Consider the following 27,772-nt stretch of genomic DNA (forward strand, 5'->3'; position numbering starts at 1 on the left):
TTGCGACTCAAGAGAAACCCGTATACCCGTGATTTTAAACTTGAATTATGCATTGAAGATTAAAGTGTGAGTTTGTTTTCTGTTAAATGCTACACAAACACACACATAATCGCGTCTGTATGCCTTGCCGAGTAGACAGAGTCGAAGACAGTCTCGAAAAGACCAACAGGCCACGCTCAGCTGCTTGCTTGCCAGCCCGTCGCCTAAAAGAAGAATTCCAAGTTTATATGCCTATCCCTTAGTCGTATTTTATGACATCCATAGGAAAGAAATGGGTTGGTTCTATTCTTTTTTTATTAGTGCCGGGATACACACGGCACACTAAAATGCTATTATAATTTTAAACTATATATTTCAAAGTTCATCCATTCCCCTCTTTGACATTCATAGCTGTGTGTATATTTATCACACCACATCACTTCGCAATAAAGTTTCCATAATGATGCAGATAATTTCAATGAAGTGAAAAGGTGAGGCACATAGCACGTGGATCGTATGGGGCAGAAAGGTTCTTAAAATGATCACGTACCTTGTGTGTGTGTGTTTGAGTCAGAATATCAGTTCTTTGTGTTGTGATTGACATCCTCGATTTAGACCCAGTTGCGTTCTTATTTCACTGCAGAGATTTATTAACGTAAATTTATTAAAACATATAAGACTATTTACAAAAGGTTAAACTCAATTATAATGCACTGTCTACCAGTGAAATAAGAAAGAATGCAATGGTTCACCTATGGCAACTGGAACCCATTCAATATAAATTGGAAGACTATTTATAGCTGAGGTCAGGTCGGAAGTCTTCGAAGGTCTACGAACTGTAGGTATCTTAATTAGTTATTTTGCCTTCTAACTGTATAAATAGAAGTTTAAACAACAGTAAATAAAAATATTTTTCTAAAAAATTATAAATGATCCGGGAATAGAAATTTTGTCGAGTTTATACTCAATTTACTTTCAGTAAATATTTTTTATGAAAATATTACCGCATTTATGCAACGGTGTCTCTCGATTGTACCCATTCGTGTGCTACGCTACGTTCTACCTGCTGAATTATTAATGTACTCTCACAGACATGATACTTTGCGACATTCGCACGTGTAACGAAACTGTACGAGTTACTTTTTCTAGGACTTGTTTGACAGATATTTCTTAAATCCATCACTTAGTTTTAAAAATCTAAGTTATTATGGCGATAATCAAAGAAGGAAATCATTGACTGCAATTTTCTGTTTCGTTTTAAGAAAATATTTTTATTATAGATGATCAAGGAGAGTAATTGTTAGCGACGCGCTCACTTTAGTCTTTTTTAATAAATATAAGTTAGCATAATTTTGCATTATTTATTGGACCGCACGTTGGTGTTCCATCTCGCCTGACCATCCGTCGTTAACAGTAATGATCACGTTTTTTTTTAAGAAATGATAATTCTGTTTTAGAACCAATATTATGGGATATCACCATAACCAATAGGTTTGTTTATAAAAATCACTGCTCAATTTTCATCACTGATCGTGATGACATACCCCTTTTTTATAAGAGAGAAATATTTAAAAATCCACCTTTAAAACGCTAACATACTCAAGGAAAGTCACTTGCAAAAGCTATAGTATATTATTCAAACCACTCACTAATCATAGTGTAGAGTGTTCAAAATACAAAATCCACTGTAGACAAAACCTTGCATTCCCATTTGAAATTCAGAGCATATTTTTACAGTCAACAATAAAATGCATTACGGACTCTCTCAAATAAATTTTAAGCTATTCTTAGTACTTAAGTTCAATAGTGCTCCGTTTTAAACTGAAATTTGTTAGCAAACAGTAGGCGACAGGGCCCTACTTTCCGTTTCGGAAGAGATGTGTGATAGCAAACTCCTCCATATTATTGCTTGGTAGCACGCTACGCAAAGCCCGCGCCATAGAATTCGGAATAATACGAGACTATAGAAGTGGTAACTCAAGTGAATGTGACGTCGCAACTGTTGGTTGTGACAGCATAACGTTCATGAAAAACAAATTGAACATCGATTATAAACGGTTTGCAAATCGTTTTCAAACACTAGGCTTGACCTGTGTCGGCATTAAAACAAATAAAATTCATTCTGTTCAATTCAGAAATTAATTTGACATCTTTACAACTGCGCAAGAAATATGCGTGCGATGCAAGACGTGCGAAGCATCTGTACTATACAATATTTAGAATCACTCCTGTACTTTTAAGTACAATATGGCGTTTCTATTATCTTATATTTTTTGATTTCTATGTTCCCAGTGAATGTTCAACGTTTAACTGAAAACTTTTATTAATGCAGGCTAATTGTGGGCTCATGAATTAAATCTTTTAAAAACAGGTATTATGTTTTTTGTTTAATGGTTCTTGCCGCTCAAAAGATAATTTTATTTTGTTAAACATTCACAAACAAAAAAATATCTATAACCTTCATAACAAATTCAGGCAATTTCAAATGTTAAAAGTACATAAAAAAATCTTTTAGATCTGTTTGAAAGTAATCACTCAAAACGTTTACTTAAATAATGGTATATTTATATGGTACAAGCAATACAAAAGAGGTCTGCCATAGACAACCTGCGGTTAACTATTGTTTATACATGAAGGTATACATCTAGATTATTGTTGTCTCCTTCATTATAATTTTATGGTACAATAGACAAAGCATGTCACAAATGTGTCTGGGAATATTTAGATGAAGGTCGTGTACGAGAGCCCTTTTCTCGGAATAATCACGAAACTGTTTTATATTCACTAGGGAGTTGAGTTTTTGTAAGTGTATGAGTAACAACGAGTTTAAATAAAGTTGACTAGCTTATGATCGGGGCTTTGTTTTCAAGGGAATATCTTGAAATCTTCTTCAACAAATGCCTAATGAACATTATGACAGCCTGTGTCTGTCGAATTTAGGCGAAACCTGTTTCAATAGAAAATAATTTTAAATCATCTATACCAATATTATAAAGCTTAGAGTGTGTTTGTTTGAACGCGCTTATCTCAGGAACTACGGGTTCGAATTTAAAATTCTTTTTGTGTTTAATAGACCATTTATCGAGGAAGGCTGTAGGCTATATAATATCACGCTGCATTTCTAATAGTTGCAGCGTGATGTTATATAAAGCGAAGAAATAAAATAAAATGTAAAAAAAAAACAGGGAAAATTATTCATCCTTGAGGGCTTCAATGATGCCCAAAATAACTATTCCACGCGGACGAAGTCGCGGGCACAGCTAGTAACAATTATTCAGCTATCTGAATTACTCTATAGTAATATATACACTTTTATATACATAAATAATATTTGTTATCACGTTTTGATTCTTTATGCGGTACGCAGAGACTGACTGACAGACAACGCACAGCATAAAATACTTAGATGAGGGACTTGACATTTGGCTTATAGGTTTCTTATGTGGTCTAGGAGTGCAGTAAGAAAGGTTTCCTCCAAATTCTCGCGGGAACGGAAATTAATGGAATTACTAGTTTCACGCGAGCAAAGACGCGGGCGTAAAAATTTTTTTTAAGAGAGAAATGCTCTAAAGCACAGTAATTATTCTCATAATATATCTTTAGGGAGTTAGTGTTGCTTCCACTCGCGACCAACTTGAGTTATTGGTTTCGTGCAGTGCTTACAAATTATGGTGCTACGCTTTCGTAGCGTCGTAGCACCGTAGCTCTGTAGACGTCTACGAGGCTACGGTAAATATTTAAAGAGTTAACATTTACTATGTAACTTCAAGCTGATAATTAAAAAGGTAGATTCAAGGTCGCTTACTTTTATCTAAAGAAAGTCTGTTTTCAATTGCAGCAACTTTTTCTCAATATTTGATATCTTCAATCCATAAATTTAGTAGTAGTTGTAGTGTGAAACTTTAACTTTAGCTTTAAAGCTCAATTGAAATCGGCGTGTTTTTTTCTTTAATTTATTACAATAAAACAAAGTTAATAATTAATCAATATTGATATAAAGCTAGAGATAATATGCAATTACGACAATACATGCCGAATTTTCCGATAAAAGCATTCATTACGATATTATAAACACTTAAAAATTTACGCATCAGTTGCTTTGTGAAGTGAAATGTCCACAGCTCCATTAATTGGTCACGCTCTTTACACTATGAGTTTAATTTATAAAAATATTGTAAACGAAAAATCTCGTTTATTTCCCCAGTTCCCTTATCGTTTTTAATTTCAGCATTTTGTAATATCCTCTTTAAGTGGTAATATTGAATGAGAAACAAGTTTATTTGTTTGGTTCTATAAATGCGTTATCATTTGAACCAATCTGTATGTAATTTTTCGTTTAACTAATTAAAAGTTTAGAGTTTACTTTTTATCCAGGTAAAAACTAAAGTTACCGTGGGATTTGTGAAAAACTTGTTTTCTTTCACAGGTCGCGCTAAATTCGCATGTGTAAATAGTGTAAAAGCTAGTTTTTATATATTGATTGATTGTATAAATTGATAGATAGATAAACTTTATGCTGTGTAGGTGTAATCCATATCTTGCTTTTTGTTAACCATTATCCTTGTCATTTTATTAAAATAACACGTATAAATGCCGTGTGGTTCCGGCATAAAATATAAAAAGAATAGGACCACTCCATCTCACTTCCCATGGATATCGTAAGAGGCGACTAAGGGATAGGCTTATTAACTTGGAATTCATATTCTGGTCGATGGGCTACCATTGTCACTATTTGAATCTCAATTCTATCATAAAGCCAAACAGCTGAACGTAACCTATCAGTCTCTTCAAGACTGTTGGCTCTGTCTACCCCGCAAGAGACAGAGACTATATGAATGAATGAATAAAACGTATAAAAAAGTAAATTACTTAAAATATAACTTAAGATAAACATCCAAAACCCAGTCAACTTGACCAAGACGTTTATCTTGGCCTAACTAGGAATCAAAACGGGGATTTCAAGTTCACAGGCAATGCCACTATGTCAAATGGGTAACTATTACAAGAGATACCATATATGTCGAAGAACAGTGCGCAAATTGTATGCAGTATAGTTCCGAGCTTCCAATAAAAACTAGCATTCAAGCAAATATAAAAATCAAGTTACAACAACAAACTAGAGGTCTTTGTAAGAAAAATGAACTTAAAGTTTACTGTTAAACACAGGGCACAGCCGCACGTGATATCTTTTGCTCTGTGCAGTTGAACGTTTCTCCGAAGTCTGAACAGAAGGCATTTTAAATACTTGAAGCCTTCGCAAAAGTCGAGTGTGGGAGTTGCGTAAAGGAGGATGTAGAAATTTCCTTTCCATTTACATTTTACTACGAGTATGTTTAACCTAGTTAAAATGAGAGCGCTTCCAAGTTATTTCTAGTAGACTGTATTTATTTGATGGTTGATTAGCATACATCGATAATTCATTTTGTTAAGTGACTGTTTCAGCTATGTACATATTTTGTAAAAAAGGTAGTTGAAATTTCAATATACTTCTGGTACTAACTCTGCCCCACTCTGGTTTTTTATAAAGCGTTGTCATTAACAGATCTTAATGAAACATAGATTTCAGTAGAACAAAACCATATCCCGATGGGCGAGACTAAATAATGAATGAATAAACATTTAACTTTTGGGGTAATTGTATATGTGTTTATCTTCCTGCATTCCCTTTACTTTGTATCTCAGGCTCGTTGTACTAATGTTCTTGCAAATAAAACTCAGTTTCCAATACATTAAAGAAGTAATTTAGCATTCATTTGTCTGCAAGAGTTTCATGTACTCCCACCGTTCTTTGTTTACAAACTTGCTAATGGATTTTAAAACGATTAGTTAATGTTGTTAGCCTGAAAATTGTGTTTTACAAGTATTTTTAAACTTATGCTCGTTTGACTGAATTCATTATAATTTAACGTAACTTTGATTAAAACTTAAGTAATTATAAGCACTATATAGTCAAACTTTCAGTATTTTAAAGACTATTGGCACTGTCTACCCCGCAAGGGATATAGTCGTGATTATACATATGTACGTATGTAGATTTACTATGTTTTAAAGCGAGAGAGATAATTGTGTACTGCATGTGTATTGAGGTCATCATACATATAATTAACAACGAAGACATACATAAATTCACGACTCCTTTCCTTGGGTAGGCTGAGACTACATCTTTCCACGATCCCCTCTTCGTCTTTTTCTTCATGAACTTCTTTTGCTTCATCCACATTATTTACTCTCATCATGCAACCTAGTCGGCTCAGGGTACTCCTGTAGGTCAGGATGTCCCTGATTTGATCAAGGTACGTTCAGTATAGTCCTCCCCCTTGTAACATTCTTATTTATATACTTATCTCTCCTTGTACTTCTTTATTTTCTTAGTCAACGTGCTTTCAAACAATATTATGAGATAATTCATACATCCCTAATCATGGAATGAAAGAAACTTTCTTTAATAATATTAACTATGGTGACATGCAATATCTTTGATATTGGACGCGCTCTAAGAATAGCAATCAGCCTAGACACGGCTCTGATACTACGAGTATCTGCATTATTGGTTGGCTGACGTGAGGAAACTTTGGATCGCCAGGATATAAGTTCAGGATTGAAGGTGTCCCTATACTAGAATATATTTTTTTAGGTTCTATCGTACGTCGTAAAAAGGTCTAAGAAAATAAGCAAATAAATCTAGCGTGAGCTTCCATGACAGTTTCTCTTCCCGCACAGATTGTAAATGTCAATTTATGAAAAGACTCATAAACTTTTCATTTATTCTTCTTTATGGAGATGGGCTAGTGACATCACTTGCTTTATTAAAATGCCATCATTAAGTAATTCAGCTGAACGTATCAGTTGAGTATTTTCGAGATTGATGGCTTTGTTTACTACTCTGTATTGTGGACAAAGATGTAAGAAGGACTGAACACCGCACATCAACCGAATGCACAAAAGAAGAGGGAAATTAGTGATGTGATTAACAGAATTGTAGGACTTATTAATATTCTTGAAATCTTAGCAACGTTCAATAGACATCACTTGATAGATTTATTTTTTTATTCATCTACTAGATTGTAATTAAACTATCACAAATATTTTAACGCAACTTCAGTAATTAGCTACTTGGTACTTTTAAGCTCAGCAAGGATTTATGAGTAAAATATTTATTTAAAAATGATACTTTGAGACGATGCTTGTGCACAAACCTTTAAATTATTAAGTTGTCTGCGGTCTATCTTTGTCGGTTACTTTGCAAACATTTAAATAGCTATTCTTTTCATTTATGGAGTAAGCATTGCTTAAAGTAAATTCGTACTATTTGGCGCTAACAAACATTTTTTCCGTTTATAACCTAAAAAAGAGTCGTTTATTGGCAACGTTTTGCGAAATTGTTATACAATCTTTTAGTAGCATGTTTATAATACAGTCTGCTTTAAAATATGTCGTCTCTTTAATCTCCTTCCTCTTGGCGCTAATCACGGTTACATACATGCAGTTTGAAGAATATCCTCTAAATGTTTTAATATTTTGAAGACAACTTGTTGCACTATAATGAGATTAATTATTATAAACTGGCTTAAAGATTCTTATTTTTTTTCAAATAAAGAAACGGAAAAAAGTTTTATTCTTGTTGTCAATAAATACATGAAACTGACACCTGGAAAGAAATCAAATGTTTGGCGCTCTTTTCGCCTCCAGGTTTGCATAACATATAATCTTACCCAAGTTCAATAAAAAGGGAAGAAAAAGGAGTTTTCCCTATCCAAGATAACAAAGTTCAAAGATACCCAAAAGTAGAAAAAACTTTGAACGGCCATTTAACTCAAAAAATTACAATACTTTTAATCATAAATTCATTAACGCGATACAGCATCAATTAGTTTGAAACAAATGAACACTCATTAAATATGTTTGAATAGTTTGACCCATACATTTTTATCTGAATATCACAACATGTCGAACAAAAAAGTTCAAAGTTACCCAACTTGATTGTATGACACTTTTGTTGATACTGATATTAATTTTAATTTTTCGTCAATGGATGCCAAATTCTTAGTAAAAAGATTTTCTCCTTTAGTACGGTACTTATATATAGATGCAGCAAAGCTGTATTTCACTGTCTATTACTGCGACACAATATGGTATACTTTTGATATATAGCACTGCTTAGCTCTTGAATGTTATATCTTAATTTACGAAGCTTTGTGTGGGAATTATTGCCCGTTCACTTCGCGCACCTGCTGCTTGCCTTTATACACCGTCTTTGGAATTTATTCTGCTATCATATTATTGATATAATTCACTGAAGTTTTCTACTTCAGCCATTAGTCCTCATAAGTCTAATGGGGCAAAGGCTTTCAGCATGCAACCGGGAATACTCTCAGATGTTGATGAAGTAACTTGACCCATTATGATTGTCTTTCATCTTTATTGTAGTTTCGGGGTTACAATGAGGCGTTGTTACGCTTTCTTCACGATCTTTCGCCATACTCCCTGTTTGCAGACTGTCCAACGTAGTATAAGTAATATACCGTTCCTCATTGCAGATTTTATTTGGTTAGTCCCTGCGCGTAGGTGATCGTTGTCTTTACAACCAGCGAAATGTTTAACCATAATTATTCTACAAGGAGCAAAGAAAAAAGGAGTGAGAATAAATAATTTAGAACGTAAAGTTCTGAATAATTCCTGAAGGCTCAAACTTAATGTAGTTATTGTATACTGCTGGATAATTTGCGAGTCTGCAGTAAACATATTATTATACATTATACATTTAGTAAACTATGCTCTTAGTCCCTCATGTATGCAAATGCATAAGGAGTTAGTCGGATAGAGTTTGTCACGCCTTTCCAGCGTGTTAGCGTCACGTGCTACTCTTTAGGCGCCTTTGTTTCACCGTCTTTTGTTCACTCATAAAGGATTTATAGGCACGTAAAGTTGAGCAGATGCTAAGATTTCATTATATCTTCACGTATTCAAATATAAATCTGCTGAACAATACGCGGTAGGAGATTAAGCCATCAAAAGTTATGGCTGTAATGCTAATGTTTATAAAGTAATTAAGGAGATTAATCAAGCCTTATCGATAAAAGCGGCTTGCTTCATTGTCGGATTTTATTTTCTTGAACAAAATCGTGTCTTAAAGATAATTTTATTATCAAGATTCTTTGGAAGGGATGTATGTATAGTTCATTGATGAATGTATGGATTCTCAAAAAACAGAAAATGAGACATTAAAACCCCTTATCTAGTTAATTGAGCCAATTACAGCTTACTTGATGAATGGACATTTAAAATCGATGCTCGGAAAATATGACGTGTTCTATAGGTATTCCGGAATCTGGCGTCGTAAATCGATTTGCATTCGAATTGCAATCGGAAATACCGAATCAATCCGGCCAATTTGATGGCGACGGCTGAGCGGAATAACGAGATCCTACCTAGCTAGAGTTACGAGGTTTCATAAATGTTGGACTCATAAAACGGATGATAGAAAACGTAGTTTGCACGGATATCCGAGCTCGCGTAAGTTACTTTACGTTACGATGCCCGTGGTCCGCTTGTATTTGATAATAAGAAGCTTGTACTTGATAATAAGAAGCTTAATCCTATAATATATGAATATTTAGTAATTTCACAACGTGACAAATTGACGAATTTTATTTTGTAGTAACAGGCAAAGCTAATATTTCATTTTTATTGTTACAGGCGCGCGAGCGCAGGTTTGCTGGCGCCTCAGCTGACCTGCCAATCAACATCCACCAACACTGCCGCGTCAGCACCACCCCTCCCCGCGCCCGCGTCGCCCCCTCGCATCGTCTCCGCCCCGCCTGCTCCCCACGCCCCTCCCCCACCAGACCCCGTACCTCAACCTGACCAAGAAGATGGCGTCAGATTACGACGAGCCCATACAGTACGGGACTACCTTAAAAGAGAGACGAAGACTTTTTTCGGTGTGGAAAAGGATAACGAGAGGGAACAAAGGCGGTTATGGCACGAAAGGCGGAGAAGGCATGCGGCGCGGGCGCTCGGGGATCTCCGGCTTGACCTGCCGCCCGACCATCACCCTGACGATGATGATGTTAGGTAAGTTGCCTAAATAGTAGAATCATCATTTTATTATCAGCGTGGCCTGACTATTGGCTTCGTCTAACTGTACAAACTACACAGCGAGGACGGAGTGCGACTTAAACCTTGATATAATTTGAATATACATATGTAGCTCCGTTTACAATTCTCCCTTATTATTTACTTATTATACCTAGTTTCATTTACATAACACTGCATTGTACACAAACACATAATATTCCTCTTAAAAAATGTTTCATTATACTTCACAGTTCATATTTCTGGTACAAAGCGAGAACTAACGATGTGTACGCGCCAGTTACTTATGCAAATGGCACGTCAGCTAACAACAACAGTTGGTACAGAGTCCGGATGTGATATCAAGTAGCAAGCTTATTAATGCCCTCGTTAAAGCAATATGTATGGTCCAACGAGGATTGCTCGTACTTAAGACCTCTTGATGGTATTGTGTGGTGAGAAATGCACGCACAATGAGCGTTAGCACTGAGTATGCTGCACATTAAAATTTAAAATAAAACAGATAGGAAGCTGTGCACTTCTCAACAGAGAGGGATGGTGGGCGTTTGGATTACGAACGGTTCGATGACATTATTTTTCAAGATCGAATCTTTTATTTGGCAACCGGACTTCATCTTTAAACGATTCGATGTCGGTGAGGTCAGTACCATTCTGTCGCAGACTGGTTCAAGATGAGAAGTCTTGTCGGTGTAACGTGTGAGGTTGAAAAATGGTGTCGTCGAACTATTTTTAGGCCAAACAATCTTCTAAAGAAATTATTCACTGTATAAAAAAGAACTTGATTCAATATATACTTAGAGCAACACGTGCTTCTAACTTCGCTTAAAAATATATATGCAACCTTTTTACACTACCAGTTATAATAAGTGTAATTGTTACTGGCCACATATAAAAAATATTTGTTTTCAGAACGTCCATGAAGTAATTATAGTAGATTTTCTGGCGGGAATCCAAACGTCATTTTGTTTGTGATGCAATATTTTTTTTCAAATATGTGTTTTATCTACTACTTATTATTTAAAAATGTGGGTTAAAATTTATTAAGTGTTCGTGGACAAGCATGAGTGTTGCAGAGTGTTACAATAACGGATTGAGTGACTTTTAATGTTGAAACAAAAAGTCCGAGATAAGCTTAAATAAAGCGTTCACAGCAATTACTTGACCATTATACGCAATTTTCTATAACGAAAACGACTAAAACTCGACTCTGGCAAAAATTTGTCTATTTCCAAAGAAATAAGTAATTATAAATGTTCAAGACCAAAAATCTTGATAGCACATGTTTTCATTCCCCATAAGAGAACATCGATCAAGTAACGTTAGAAGTGATTTGACCCAGTTAGTCCCTGTGCATTACGATCTAAATTTTTTTCTTTTAATTGTTCGAAATACATAAAGTACGTATTATCTAGCTCCACTATGAACAAGTTGGGTTTAATGTCGTCTGTAATTTGTGACTCCGAGTGCCAGTAACTTTGCACGCTCAGCTGAATCACAACTTGTACCAAGACTGGGTAATTGAGTGTATTAACGTAGTTATGTTTACTTTCAGTTTGATTGGTTGAGCCAATAAAGCTAGATGGTTGTATAAATGACGATCGGAAACAACGTTTTATGATACTCTTTCAGTGAACAGCGCTTTGATTGGAATAGAATAACTAACTCGTTGAAATAATATATAAATAAAAAGTTTAAAAGAACTTCCACCTCACTATACACATCCATCCATATAATTACATTTATATCTCTAGCGGGGCAGACAGAGCTATGTTATAACTAAAATCACCGCCAACGCAAATGGAACCCAATTCATGAAAATGTCGAATAAAATATCCAACATTTTCCTTTTTTAAGAGGTTCTATTTTTGGTAAATCTTAATTTTTTTAAATTAAACCTATTTTAAAACTCTTTGTTCTACCTCTTGTATTCTGCATAATTTTATTTTCTAAGAGAGTCATTGTATAAATAATAGAATTTCTATATCAAATTTATTTTGCATCTGTGAAAGAAATGCATATCGTTCTAAAAGGCTTTTATGGTAAGATGTTTGCTTTTTCCGGTACTTCGTGTCTGGAACAGACAATAACATTTTATTGGCACTCCGTCCTCACACAGGTCTAGTCTTCACAAAGGAAATGGACTTGTTCCTCTATAAGAGAGGATTTCAACATATTGAAATGTTGATTCTGGTTTATTTAGATACCAGGCAAATATAATAGAGATTAATAAATGCTTTTTCTTTGATCAACTTATTTCAAGTTTTGTATGGCCTCTGTCAATCTATTATGAGAAATAGTAGAAAGAGGTGTGCACTCACTCACCTTGTCAATGAATCAATTAATATTCCCTAAAACACTTGCAATGATTGATCTAAAAATCTCAGTACATAATAATAATATATCAAATTTCATTGAATATTGTGTGAATTATATTCAGACACTTTTAATTATTTAAAAATAGCATTTTATGATTTAAGACATGATTAAATTGAATTATGATAGTTTAGCTGCTTTCTAACGTTTAGATATAAATATCACGGCTTTTACCTTTACAGTATAGGAAGGGCCAAAAATCGCATGATACGCAGGCAAAGTTCATAGCTAGTTAACCAGAATAGTTATTATAATTAATTATATAGAAGTAGTTATTGATATCAAATTTAAAATTGTAAATAAATTTGCTAAAGGGAAATATTTTTGTCCTCAGAATAACAATATACTATGAATAAAATGAAAGCATGAAATCCAAGTGGGTTAACATTAAATACAATGATATAAAAGTCGTTTATTGCTATTGTATGGAAGACATTGACCCTTCCTTTTATCGCGAGATTTTATTCAATATCAATTTCATTGAAAATATTTCTTGAATTTATTGTTATCTTTGTGATCTCTCTTTTACTGAGTTGTCTAAAAATAAATGGAATCTGTTATTTTGTGTGGAAAATACAAAAGTTTGCTGTATGAAATATACTCGTATATAACTAATATATAACTGTCCAGTTTTCAGAGATTGAGTTGTAATGACGTACGACCCGAATGAAATTGACGAGTCGTTAATGTTATTTAGCCCCATCTATCTACTCTGATTTTAGATAACCAATTATTATTATTGATATCATTATATAAGTCAAATAAAAACTAATAAGATTGAAATTTGAGTAGGCGAATTTCAGTAATTTTGGCTAGTCTCAATTAATCCAATGGAAAAGAAAAAAAAAAACTTGTTTTTATTTACTTTTATCCGATCTGCGTGAATTAGGGGAGAGTTATTGGGATTCGTTTTGTTCGTTAAAATATTAAGTTTGTTTCTAAAGTATGGAATTTTGTTTTCAGTATGTACGGAGCGTCAGGTGCCGCCCCCAGAGAGGCGCGGGGGCGGGTGCGCGAGCGGCCCGACGTATTGCCTGCGCCGGCGTCGCTCGAGGAGCCGGTGCTTCGCTCGTTACCGGGCAAGGACAGCGTCGCGCGGCTCACCCTCACTGGGATCTCTTATGTTGTAACGGTAAGTTTGTATATTCTCTTTCATCTTTCGGGTATTTCGATCTTTCCCTTCTTTGTTCGGTCTTTGGCGTTCTCAGTTTTAAGTCCATTGACACGCATATCATCTTTCGGCACCAAGTTAGAAAATTTCTTTCACATGCTCCTTTTACCTAGGCCCAGCGGAAGCAACAGCATGAGACGCAAATCTGTCTTTATCTAGTAAATAGCTTAGCCAACTACTAACTATCCAAGTTGGGATCTCTTAGGTTAGTTAGTCAGTGGAGATTAATTCTCAGCAAAGCAATTAATTATTTTATTATAGATAGAATATTTCAAATCATGATAATCGTATTTAAGCACAAAATAGGTGATGCACATGCATGACAGACACAGTCCCATTTCAAATAACATCTTTTAAGTACATACATACATACATACATAAAATCACGCCTCTTTCCCGGAGGGGTAGGCAGAGACTACCTCTTTCCACTTGCCACGATCTCTGCATACTTCTTTCGCTTCGTCCACATTCATAACTCTCTTCATACAAGCTCGGCGGTTTCGGGTACTTTTGACCTGACCCTTTACCAGGACGTCCTTAATTTGATCAAGATACGTTCGTCTAGGTCTTCCCACTCCGACCTTTCCCTCCACACTCTCCTTGTATATCTGCTTAGTCAACCTGCTTTCATTCATCCTCTCCACATGACCGAACCATCTTAACATACCCTTTTCTATTCCTGTAACTACATCTTCTTTCACATCACAACATTCCCTTATCACGCTGTTCCTTATCCTGTCACTCAATTTCACACCCATCATACTCCTTAACGCTCTCATTTCCACTGCATTTATTCTGCTTTCATGCTTCTTTTGCCATACCCAACTTTCACTCCCATACATTAATGTCGGGACCAACACGCCCCTGTGCACAGCCAGTCGAGCCTTTTTGGATAGTTTCTGACTGCTCATAAAGGCATGCAAAGCTCCATTCACCATGTTCCCCGCGTTCACTCTCCTTTCAATATCACTATCATACTTGCCATCTGATGTAAACTTTGATCCTAGATATACAAACTCTTTCACTTGCTCCACTTTTTCTCCTCCAATCAAAATATTACATGCTGTCATTTCTTTCTCCATTTCAAAAACCAGTGTTTTAGTTTTACTTACGTTCACTTTCATTCCTTTCTCTTTTAAAGCTTCATGCATACAGTTTACCATCTCCTGTAACTCCTCCGCTGATGACGCCAGTATAACCTGATCGTCGGCATAGAGCAGACATTTGACGAGTAACTCATTCATCCTTAATCCACTTTTAGACTCTTTCAAATCTGTCAAACAGCTATCCATAAATAGGTTGAACAGCCACGGTGACGCAACACATCCTTGCCTAACGCCTTTCTCAATCTTAAACCACTCAGTGTGCGCTCCGTTTATCCTGACACAAGCACTCGAATCCTCATATAAGGATTTCAGTGCTCGTATTAAGAGACTGCTCACCCCATGCATAGAAAGTGCTGACCACAATTCATTCCTCTCAACTCTGTCATAGGCCTTTTCCAGATCTACGAATGTGCAATAGACTTTTTGACTCTTGGCCAAAAACTTTTCGGCTATGCACCGCAAGGAAAAGACCTGATCAGTACATCCCATTCCCTTTCGAAATCCCGCTTGAGCATCCCATATTTTGTCATCAGTTTCATTCCTGACTCTATTAATCAATACCTTAGCATACAATTTGCCGACGACGCTAAGCAGGCTTATACCACGATAATTTTTGCAGTCCAGCTGTGACCCTTTTCCTTTGTAAAGTGGCACGATAACAGCCTTACACCAATCTTTTGGTACTCGGCCGCTTCTCCAACACAAATTGAAAAGGCAGTACAACTGACTAGCTACTACGCCTTTTCCTGCTTTAAGCATCTCGACCGACACTCTATCACACCCAGCAGCCTTTCCCGCTTTCATACTCTTAAGTGCTTCCACAATTTCGAACATTTCAATTTCGCCTTCCATCTCATTCTCTTTTTCTTCGCTATAGCAGAAATCTTTCTTATTTCCTTCCTTTTTTTCAAATAAACTTTCAAAATAGTCCTTCCATATCTTTAGTACACATTCTTCTCCTTTCACAACGCTACCATCCTGGCATCTGATCCTAGTCAGCTCTCTGGTTATAGTATTTCCTCGGGCTGACCTTACGGATTTCCAGAATACTTTCAGATTTGACTGAAAGTCTTCTGATAGCCTTTTATCAAAATCCTCTTTATACTCTTCTTTCTTTCTAATCACAGCTTTCTTAACCAAATCTTTCATTTTCTTATATTCCTTACGTGCTTCATTCACATCTTCATCTATAACCTCTTGCATTCTTAAGTTAGCTTTTGCTGCTAACAAATCCAGCCATGCTTTCTTCTTTAATCGCACAAGTTCTTGCACATCTTTACTCATCCACGCATTTTTGTGATTTTTTCCTTTCCTTCTTCTACTTACACCACACACTTCAACAGCTACTTTCACAATTCTTTCTTTAAATTCCTTCCATCCATCTTCAATATCGCTCATTTCATCTAAATCTTCAAATTCATCCTTCAGTCTATTAATATACTTCTTACTATAATAAAACCAACGGATACGTGACAACAACTGACTTTATTAACCGGAAATACAGGATGTATGATGTTACAAGTGACGTAGACAATATTTTTATTTTTTTTGTTCCTGAGGCATTGTTATACTCTAAAAATCATTAATTCTACACTCCCACTTAACAATGTCTTCAACTTAACAAAAAAAAATTAATGTTCCACAAGACCTAAAGTTTTCATAAATTCATAATGCTTATTTTTACAAAGGCCTTTAGTAAGAAGATCTGCAGGCATTTCTGCAGTTGGTTTATATTTAACTCTAATTGTACCATTGTTTACACACTCTCGACAAAAATGATAGCGGATGTCTATATGCTTGGACCTTTTATGATGAGTCAATGTGTTGCCTGATAGCTTGATTGCTGATTGATTGTCATTATATATTGTTATTGGGTAATTTTCTTTAATAATTTCAAACAATAAGTTTTTCAGATAGATAGCTTCTTTGCAGCAATCAGCCAACCCCATGTACTCAGCCTCTGTACTAGATAACGCAACTGTACATTGTTTTCTGGTTTCCCAGGCTACTGCACAACCAGAAATTTGGAAAAAATACCCTGTATAAGACTTTCTATCGATTAGGTTACTAGCCCAGTCTGCATCGACATAGCCCTCTAATTGTTTGTTACCACTTTTATAAAACTTAAGAGAAAAATCTTTAGTTGTTTTTAAATACTTAAGTACCCTTTTTGCATAGCTCCAATGCTCTTCCGTGAAACAATTATTAAATTGGCTTAAATAATTTATAGAAAATACAATATCTGGTCTAGTGAGGACCGCCAGGTACATCATGCTACCAATTAACTGCTGATAAGGCAACTTTTTATTACATACAGAACTTTTAGTTAAATTTAACTTCTGTTCAATAGGCGTATTAACAGTTTTACAATCATTTACATTAAACTTTTTGGCTATCTCATTTATATAATCCTTTTGATCAATACTTATAATACCATTTTCTTTATCATAACTAACATTCATACCAAGACACCTCTTTATACTTCCGAGATCTTTAATTTTAAAATTTTCTGACAATTTGTTCTTAAGCATGTTAGTTTCTTTAACACAATTTGAAAATATGAAAAAATCATCCACATATAGTAAAACAATAGTTCTTAAGTCTCCATCAATTTTTGTAAATAGGCATGGCTCTAGTTGAGATTTATTATAACCAATAGTTTTTAACAATTCTTCAACTTTCTGATACCATATTCTAGATGATTGCTTTAAACCATATATAGCCCGTTTAAGCCTTAGTACAGTATTAACATCATTACATTCTAAACCAACTGGTTTTTCCATGAAATTTTTTTCTGACAATACACCATTTAGAAAAGCTGTATTTACATCTAAGTGACACATTTCTAGATTTAATTTCACTGCCAAAGCAAACATTAATCTTAATGTGGAATGACGCAATACTGGTGAATATGTTTCATAATAATCTACACCTGGTCTTTGGGTAAAACCCTTAGCAACTAATCTTGCCCTATAACGCACAGAATTATCAGGATTATACTTTTTTTGAAGAACCCATTTACAAGAAACTACAGTACCTTGCTCTGGTGATTGCACTACCTCCCAGGCATCATTGTCCTCAAATGATTTGAGTTCCTCTGCCATAGCTCGCTTCCACTGCAAACTCTCAGTTCCACTTAATGCATCATCTAAGGTAAGTTCACTTTCACTAACACTGATATCACTTTTTGCTACACCAACTACTAACCTATCAGGTTTTTTTCGTATACGTTTAGGTTGTGACACATCAACTTCCTCTGATACTTCTGCCTTGTCTCCTGGAAGTTCTTCCATATCTGGAACTCCTGTCATATCATCTGGTGTTTCTGGAGTTATATTTTTTGCTATATTTTCCTTTTTCATGTTATCTATATCTCCCACTGTTTCTGAATAGGTTTCTGGCTTAATCTCCTTTTTGATATTATCTGGCATGGTGTTATCTATCCTTATTTCCACATTATTATTCTGGTTACCTTCCTCAATCACTATGATGTCTCTACTGGTTGATATCTGATTATTCTGAGGGTTGTAGTATCTGTAACCTTTTACATTGTCAGAATAACCAACAAAGATACATTCTATTGCCTTTTTATCAAATTTCACTCTCTTTTCTTTTGGTATATGTACCATTATCTTACTGCCAAATATACGCAAATGGCTGATGTCTGGTTTCTTTCCTGTATATTGTTCATAAGGTGTTTTGTTAAGTCCAGAGACAACAGACCTATTCCGCAAGTATACCGCTGTATTAACAGCTTCTGCCCAAAACTTCTTTGTTAGGTTAGCATCATACAACAAACACTTTGCCTTTTCAACTATGGTTCTATTTAGTCGCTCGCACAAGCCATTTTGTTCAGGTGTGTATGGATTGGTTTTTTGGTGAATTATTCCAGTGTTTTGCAGGTAATTTTCAAACTCTTTGTTGCAAAATTCTGAACCATTATCTGTTCTTAATATTTTTATTTTCTTACCATTTTGATTCTCTACTAATGACTTATAAGTTTTGAAACATCCAAACACTTGGTCTTTTGTTTTTAGGAAGTAAACATTTGTCATTCTACTGTAGTCATCCACAAATAATAAGAAATATTTGGAGCCACCTATGGATCTGGTCTCCATTGGACCGCAAACATCTGCATGCACTGTGTTTAGCAATTCTGTACTCCTGTTGTTATCATTAGGAAACGGTAACCTGGTTTGCTTTCCTTCACAGCATACTTTGCAATTAGATTTTGTATTCTGGGACTTCTCTGTGTACGACATTCCAATGACAGCACCATTTTTCATTTTTTCTAAATCACTACTGTTCAAATGTCCTAGGCGTCTATGCCACACAGTCCCTGATACTGAAGACAATAAACATTGAATGTTTTTGATGTTCAGTTTGTAAACTCCTCCTATTAAACTTGCTGTTGCCACAAGCTGATCCTTTTTATTGTGAATGTAACAAGTATTACCATCAAAATACACTCTGTTTTCCTGCTTCATTAATTGACTGACTGATAGTAAGTTAGTCGCGAGACTTGGAACACACAAAACATCAGAAACCGGAATTTCATAGCTCTTGTTTTTTAACATAGTTGTGATTCGTGTATCCCCACAACATGTTACAGGTATTCTCGATTGGTCTGCAATGACGATTTCTTTTGCTTCGATGTTAGTTTTGTTAAATAACCAATCTTCATTTGGCGTCATATGCTTACTGGCCCCCGAGTCTACGTACCATTCTGAGCGATTGAAAGTTCCACTTAGAAATACCGCACTGAAAGCATTTGAAAACTTTTGTTTATTTTGTTTTGCACACTGATTTTTGTAGTGGCCCGGTTGTTTACATTTGTAACACATAATGGCCGACTTGACGTTTGACTTTGTCACATCCGGTTTTTCAATGTTGGCAGCTTTGTTATATTGCTTTTGTTTTTGCCAGTGTTTGGCGGCAAATGCACTTTGTTGAGTGTTGGTATCATTGCAATCTTCCATATCTATCAACTTCGATTTGATAGCGTCTGCCGTTATGTCTATGCCCGAATGTTCAATCGCCATTATCATTGGCGCAAATTTATCTGGTAAACCCGCTAAAAGTAATGAGCCGACCCATTCGTCGTTTATCCTGAATCCTGTGTTATTCAATCTTTGACTCGTTTCCACCATTAATGTAACATACTGAGCCATTGAGTCACAGTTTTCACGACGAATCGAGATGAGATTTCGTAGAAGCCCAATTCTTCTCGTAAAGCCGGTGTCATCAAACATTCTTTTTAGCTTTAACCACAGTTCTTTCGTATTTCTCTCGTTTTTAATATGTACATATAGACTGGGATCAATGGTTAGTATAATCTTGGCTTTTGCTTTAGGATCATTTGCACTGTCTTCCTTGGTGATGCATTCCTGCATTCCCTCCAAAATCAGGAAATTCTCGACCGCAAACGCCCAATCTTCATAATTTTCTCTGCCTTTCAACTTTGAGATCGTTGAAATAATATTCGAAGCCATTGTAACTATCACTATCTTTAACACTATTCACAATAATTTTATTTCCGCGTGCGTTCCCATAACCTATAATAAAACCAACGGATACGTGACAACAACTGACTTTATTAACCGGAAATACAGGATGTATGATGTTACAAGTGACGTAGACAATATTTTTATTTTTTTTTGTTCCTGAGGCATTGTTATACTCTAAAAATCATTAATTCTACACTTACCTACATCCATATCTTGCAAATTTTCTACTTTTACTCTTTCCAAAGCGCTGGTTTGCTCCCTTACCCTGTGCCGCCAGCGATTGAAGATACCCCTTATCCGGGATATCACCAGTAAATGGTCCGAGTCAATGCCAGCACCGCGATATGCACGGGTATCCAGCACTTTGTTCTTCAATCTTTCATCTACAATCACAAAGTCTATCATACTTTTTAAAATACCTTCCACTCTTGTGTAGGTGTGGATCTCTTTATGTTGAAACATTGAGTTCGACACAAAAAGATCCCACTCTAGACAAATTTCTAATACACTTCTTCCATTATCATTCACCTTTTCGTCACCAAACGCACCAAGCACCTTTTCATATCCATCCACGCTTTACACCCACCCATCCATTAAAATCACCTAACATAATAATCTTCTCATTTGGCTTGGTAACTTTCAATACTTCTCTTACACTATTCCAGAACTCCTCGTTTTCGCTTTTTGCTGATGTTGTACCCCTCGAACCCACATCCCAAGGTGCATAAACACCTAGAACGAAGATCCGAGTGATTCCAACTTTCAGCCTAATCCATAGAAGACGAGGGCTGACACACTCATACTCATTCACGCACTCAGCCATTCGTGCAGAAAGAATTAGACCGACCCCTTGACAGCCTCGGCTGGTACTGGAAATTCCAGACCAATACGCCGTGTAAGGGCCGTGCTGCGTCGCGTCGCATCCTTTCCGCTTCGTTTCATTCACGCACAACACATCCAAACGTCTTTCATCCATCATCTGGCATACTTCCTCAATCTTATCCTTCATTCCTCCTCTTACATTCATCGTCGCAAAGCGGCTTTCAGCAGACCGCATACCGCTCCCGCCGGGAACGAGACGTGATGGGGTGCGGACACCATCGCCGCCATTTATATGCTATTTTTATTTATATCTTTTAAGTCTAGGGAAAAAATAAGTTCACCGTGTCTGGAAATAACAAACCTTCATGGTAGATTGCATTGCGGCGTTTACGTCTGAAATACAATGCTTTAGACGAAATATTCGCCGTATTGGCTCCCCTTCCAACTCCAATAAATCCTAACTAGTATTGTAAATTCCAAGTGTATTTGGTTTGAAAGTTCTTTACTCAGTCAGTTTTCGGAGCTACAAATGGATTGGGATTTCGTGTCTTTCAACGCGATATATTGTTGTCTTAAATTTCAACTACCAAATAAAATTGTAGTCTCTATAAATTAAAAATGGGTAAGCGTTTCTTGCAATGCAAACCGATTTGGATGCTTCATTTCATTCAGTTGTTTGGATTCCTTGTTAACTATTTATCTTTTCTTTGTGATCGACTAATTATAGGGTGTTCAATCAACACATGACTCCCATTTACTCAATAAATGGTACTTATCTCTAAGTTGTATGTTCCACATATACTTTTCAATACACACACCGACATTTTAAACATTTTGCCATAGGTGTAGGCACCAGAGTTCATAGTTAACCATTTAAAAGTTGAGTAAACATCCCTCAACGAATAACTCGTAACTAGTTTTAACTTGACTAGAAACATTCGCGTTAAGTACTATTTCATGTACGTTGGTTTTCATAGGCAGTTGTGTAATAGTTTTGGGATTTGAATCTCTAAAAGTCTCTACGCTCGTATTAAATATAGTTTAGGTACTATTGTGTGAGAATGTGACAATAAAATGAAAATCACATCTATCAGACAAATCATAAAACCTATTAAGCAAATTTAGTGTAAATTTGCTTAATAGGTTTTATGATTTAGTTAACAAATTTAGGGACTTCTACTCAAATTATTAAGGTATATCTCAAAATAAATCATGTTTAAATCATTTTTAAAATCCTTAATCTGCTTTATACAAATTAGGCTTCATATTTCCTTCCAATAAATTATAAAAAACGATGTTTTCCGGCATCGACTGGGCCGTTATAGGGTCGTAAATAATGACCCCAGACATCCTTCGGCAATATTCCGGAAGGACACGCCAACAAAACACGACTGCTTCCGCTGCTGAATAAAACTTGATGAAAGGGATTTTTTTGAATCGCTTAGAATATACCAGTGAATTATGGAGTGTTTTAAAATTATCAGTGACGATGATGCTAATATTCTATTGTTAAAACCGGTTCTAACTTCATTATCCCATAACAGAAGTCCGGAACTTACTTTGGGGCTAACTCAATCTTTTGGATTTGGCAAAGGATTTATTTCTTATTTTTACATATTTATTTCTCGTTCAATATTATCCTTTGTTTTCACACGTTTTGTGGTTTTGGGTGTGCGTGTAATGTTCGTTAATAATTTTGATATTATCTATCCTAAGAGGATTAAATCTTAATCTGGCAGTATTTTTTTCATTGAAAATATACTTACCAAAAACTTTATCCCAACTTAATCGTCATAGCTCTTCAGTGCACCCGTTGAGAAAACAAATACCAAGATCTCCTAAGAGTATGACGTCACGCGGACTGTCGTCATAAATAACTGAAAAACTTATGAGATCGCTTTAAGATAAGCTTTTCTTTTCAAAGGGAAAAAATATAGGTTAGAAAAGTTGACTAAGCCAGTTTCTTTTGCTGTTCTTTGTGTCTTTATTTATTTTTCTTTATCATCTTCGAAATCACTTGAAAGCCTTGTATTACTAGTATTATTATCTACATGGGACTTCCTTCGATTAAACGATATTGGTCGATCAATTGTAGACATCTTCTATCGGTCGAAAAATGTTTACTTTTATTTCAAAAACGATAAATACCTAAATAGTGACTAAGCATGATTTTATTTATAAATTTTTAATTTCATTTCATAAAAAATATTTAATACCTACTCTATTTCATTTTCGTGTTTCAGTTGCACCAGAAGCCTATGAGCATTTTTTCAAAAAAAGAATACTGTTTGTTTTACACCTAACTGTAAGCAGAAGGTCTCGGCCTTAGAAACGAAATCGATCCGCCTAACGATTTTGTACGTGTATTGGGTTTCTTCGCCCGGGATGTTTAAATTTAATACATATATACATGCACATAATACCGTCTATATCCTTTGCGGGGTAGACAGAGCCAACAGTCTTAAAAAGACTGATAGCTCACGTTATAAATATAATCTCACATAATATTAAAAAATGACTGATTGATTGATCATTTTGAGAATGAATTCATTGATCGATTGATTGATTGTCACCAGGCTGTGACGAGAAGGTCTCGGCAGTCGATATCGGCGCACTGGTCGCGCTCGTTCCGCGGGAGCGCCACCACGCCGGCTGACGACGCGGACGTCGATGACGTGTTCTTTGCGCCACCGACCTCTTCCACGCCACTCAACCTGCATCATGATGATGGTGATGCGACTGATGGACCTAAGGGGTAAGCTTACTTTGTAGAGTTAAAAAAATATCTCATCGCACTCGTAATTCCACTTTTATTGAAGTAAGTACATTTGGTTTTCACTGAAATTTTGCCAAAGCGGAGAGATACATAAATAAACCCGAGCTTCTTTCCCCGGATGTTAAGGTAGAGCCTATATCGTTCCACTTGTTACAATTTCTGCTTTCTACTTTCGCTTTAACCACATCCCTACTCTCTTCATGCAAGCTCGTCGGTTTTGGACACTCATGACCTGACCTTTCACCAGCGTTCGTCAAAATGTTTCATTAAGCTTACTTTGTAAAATTTAAATCCTTTGTCGACTACTGAGAAACAAATAAAGTACGTTGGAATGAAAAACGAATTCTTTTATATACTGCTCACAGAAAGATTGCCTTTTTCTTATTCAAGTTGAAATGAAGTTGAATAAATAATGAAATAAAATAATTACAATTCTGAGAAGCTTATTAGTAATTGACACGTCATTGATAGGATTATCTCGAGATAAGACAATGCCAATGTATTTACGTACATGACAGTTAGCATTGTTAATCAAAGCAAAGCAGACACGTTATGTAGTTCATGAATGCATTAAAGTGAAATGAAAAAGAAAAATGTTGTGCATCGTTATAAAAAAGTTAAACATGATATTGATCGTAGAGACACCAGAAACATTTATTCCGAAAGGTTTGTAAAATAATCTTTTGAATGTTTTGTTACATTTTGTTAATATTGTTGTAGAAAACAGTCTCACCGCTCTGGAGAGAAGCCCGGGGTATCTCAATGACTAAAATCCTGGATTGAGTAAATCAGGTTAACATAAAACGAATCGTCTCACCTCACAACCTTTGCAAAGAACCTAGCCCATGTTATTGATTTGCTGAAAGAGTAATTACAAAATGCAGTCACTTGAATTATTTTTCAATAATTATATATTTACTTTATGACTGAAAGAAAAATATTCAAACTCATTTATGTCGATAATATTTTTACAGTTAACATGTTTTGTCGTCAAAAATAAATCTATTGTTGCTAGACTGTTTAATGTGAAACGCAAAGTAATACATTATTGGCACTAAACTTTAGCGTTATTTCAGTTTTATTACTTGTTCCGTGCCTGTAGTACTTAACAATGTTGTTGCAAACGTATGTGACCTATTTAGGGGACATATATCATCTAGGTTACATTTGGAGAGCATATATACAGGCCGTTCACAGATTAAATCTCCGATTTTACCGACCCATGTCAAATAGATTCGGGTAAAGTGATATCTGCGTCAGATAAGGTGAATACGGAATAGCACTTAAACCATTTTATATTTATAGTTTTGTGACCATGCAAAAAGCTTAATATTATTCAAAATGACATGGACTGCTCTCATGTACCATGAATTGTTAAAGCTGAATCATATTTTGTACGTGATGCTGACAACAGAAATAAAGATAACTTTGTAATACCTACCGTGAAGTGAGTACACGGGATACGATATGTGCGTATTCTATGCGAATTCATACTCAACAGCTATTAAAAACGATAAATAGTATATAATGTGTGAAATTATTATCTGACATCTTTTTAAGGAGTTGAAATACTTATTTAGCCGTGGTTTTGAACTTTTGATAAAGGCTCACAAAGTGCTCCACTAGTCATTGGTTTAAACTCAATTTATTAAAACAAAACAATATATAATTTCAGGGCTCGTTCTCCTATTGGCTCCAGCGGTGTAGAATACAGAAGACCGGAACGAAATGTGTCATGGAGTGCGGGCGGGTCTCGGATACCATCGCCACTGTTGGAGCCCCTCGCTGACAACTCTAACAGGAGGCAGTGGGGTACCGGCCCCGTCGGCAGATTCTTTCAGTAAGTATTATTAAGAACTTCTGAGAAGAAGAATAACAGGAAAGAAGTCATTGAGTGTGGGCGAGTCTCGGATCGTCGCCACTTTTTAAGCACTTCGCTGATAACTCTAACAAGAAGCAGTGGTAGCCGGTAAATGTAGGACTCTTAATTCATATTTCTCTTCTCACTCTGTGAATGTAAAAGGCTAAAGTGGAGTTAGTGAAGTGTGTGTGGAGATGTATTTAATCTGGCATATTTTGATACTTTTGCGTGCACTGGCTAATCGTCACTTTCTTTCAGTCGTAACTTTCAATTTCAAAATTCTCCTCTATAAATATGGCTTTCGAACATAACACTAACATAGCATTCAATTGGCTGTTATAAAGTTTTAGATGAATGCACAGACAAGAACGTATATTTTGTACTTCCCTTTTTTTCTTTAACACTTTTTGATAGTCTCCTATTAAAACTACCATTGAACAACACTTTTTTTGTAAATTAATATAATTGACATCCGTAAATAATACTAGTACTATGGAAATGATATATGACACGCCCCGTAATTAGTCGCCAATGAAGGATTATGAGAATTTAAGCAGTTGTTTCCTTGCAAATTATACCCCGCAGCGGTCAGTGGCCCTATATCGACCCATCTCATAATTAATGAAAAGGTTTCGAGGATGCAATGGGTATGAGAGAATATTATATTGCAATGTTTAGATATTATAGAATATATATAGGGATGATTCGGGTAGGTACATGAATCATCTGTGACTTAATATGCACAGATATTATTTATGTTTATCCCAATCGTAGCATTCGGACTTATAATTTTTCATTATTGTACTTACCTACTTAAGTTTGTCTCGCATATACTCGTATTCATATTTTGGAATGTTCCCGGTCGCTTTCTTAGCTGTACGCTTCAAAATTCGAGGTCTACAAGGCTTCATAGTTCTAAGTCTATTTATATACTCAAAGAGTACAGCTCTTATTGCGTCAAAACATGGTATACATACACGTTTTCCTGCATCATCCATAAATTCGGAATTCCCGCTAGTGAATTCCCTGTGGCCGTTTTATTGCGCAAATATTTACATTTGTAGCTAACTCGTCTCGTATAGGCTGCATTAACAAGGGATGGGCGTTTTGATGAATTTATTCATCGAGTCAGTTTGGATTCTACCATAAAAATGTATGTTGTATACGGCGAAATGTTTTGCAATGTTGTTTTTTATGTATTGCCTTCTCTCATAGTAATAGGTACAACGAAGTTCGTGTTCCTTTTGTACTGACAACGACGCGCTTTGGTATACGAGTATGTTGATATACACTTGGAGATTTTAGAGTTTTAGTCCCCTCTTTCGACATCCATATAAACAGATTATCACTCGACTTGATGTTGTATGCACGCTGAATCCAAATATCATAATCATCATTAAGTTTAAAACATCGTACTGTTTTATTTTCATTAGTATAAAACGTATTGAAGACATTGCTATATTTCCTCCCCAGGCGTTCCCTTCACTCCGTGACGTCACATGATGAAGTCCCGCGACACCAAGACGAGTACACGGACTACCGGCCGTACTTCACGTGGTGGGTCAGCACCGTGCAGACCCTGGTGTTATTTCTGTCGCTACTGTGCTACGGCTTCGGGCCCGTCGGCTTCGGCCGGTATACACACGCTGGCCAAGTGCTGGTCAAAACATTAAGTTTACAACAGGTAAGGTATCTAGCATTTAAAAGAAAACATAATTTTGACTGTGTTCCATACACCTAGCTACTAGTATGGGCATTTTGATCTACGAAAACGCAGCTAAGGGAATTTCCGACCATTACCCATGGCTCTACCACTTTCTGGTTACACGAACTAAATCATGGAAAAGCTGCTCTCTCTAGCAGCGCACCCTTTCTTGTCTCCCTAAAAAATTTTACTTATAGACTGTACTAAAACTATTCGGGTAAGTTATAGCAGTCCATAAAAAATTAATCGGTTACAAAATATACATAAACTACACTTAAACGTTGAAATTACAACCTGAAATTTATAACTTTATAAATAGGCTGAGTAACAAAACAATGTAATACAAAACCGTCTTTATTAAATGTCTAAAAATACCC

The 27,772-nt window shown here is 35.7% G+C and overlaps 1 protein-coding gene across 2 annotated transcripts in view; it reads left to right on the forward strand.

Moving 5' to 3' along the window:
• The window catches only part of LOC106142592 (inactive rhomboid protein 1), a 96,594-nt gene that overhangs the window by 61,319 nt on the left and 7,503 nt on the right, over positions 1–27,772 (forward strand). For both annotated transcript variants that reach the window (XM_060946957.1, XM_060946958.1), the window contains exons 2-6: positions 9,676–10,053; positions 13,411–13,579; positions 23,630–23,808; positions 25,505–25,669; positions 27,164–27,374. In XM_060946957.1, coding sequence (XP_060802940.1) covers positions 9,676–10,053; positions 13,411–13,579; positions 23,630–23,808; positions 25,505–25,669; positions 27,164–27,374 — 1,102 coding nt within the window. The remainder of the gene's footprint in view (positions 1–9,675; positions 10,054–13,410; positions 13,580–23,629; positions 23,809–25,504; positions 25,670–27,163; positions 27,375–27,772) is intronic.

This window comes from Amyelois transitella, chromosome 12 (genome assembly GCF_032362555.1).
Source record: "Amyelois transitella isolate CPQ chromosome 12, ilAmyTran1.1, whole genome shotgun sequence".
Lineage (NCBI taxonomy): Eukaryota > Metazoa > Arthropoda > Insecta > Lepidoptera > Pyralidae > Amyelois > Amyelois transitella.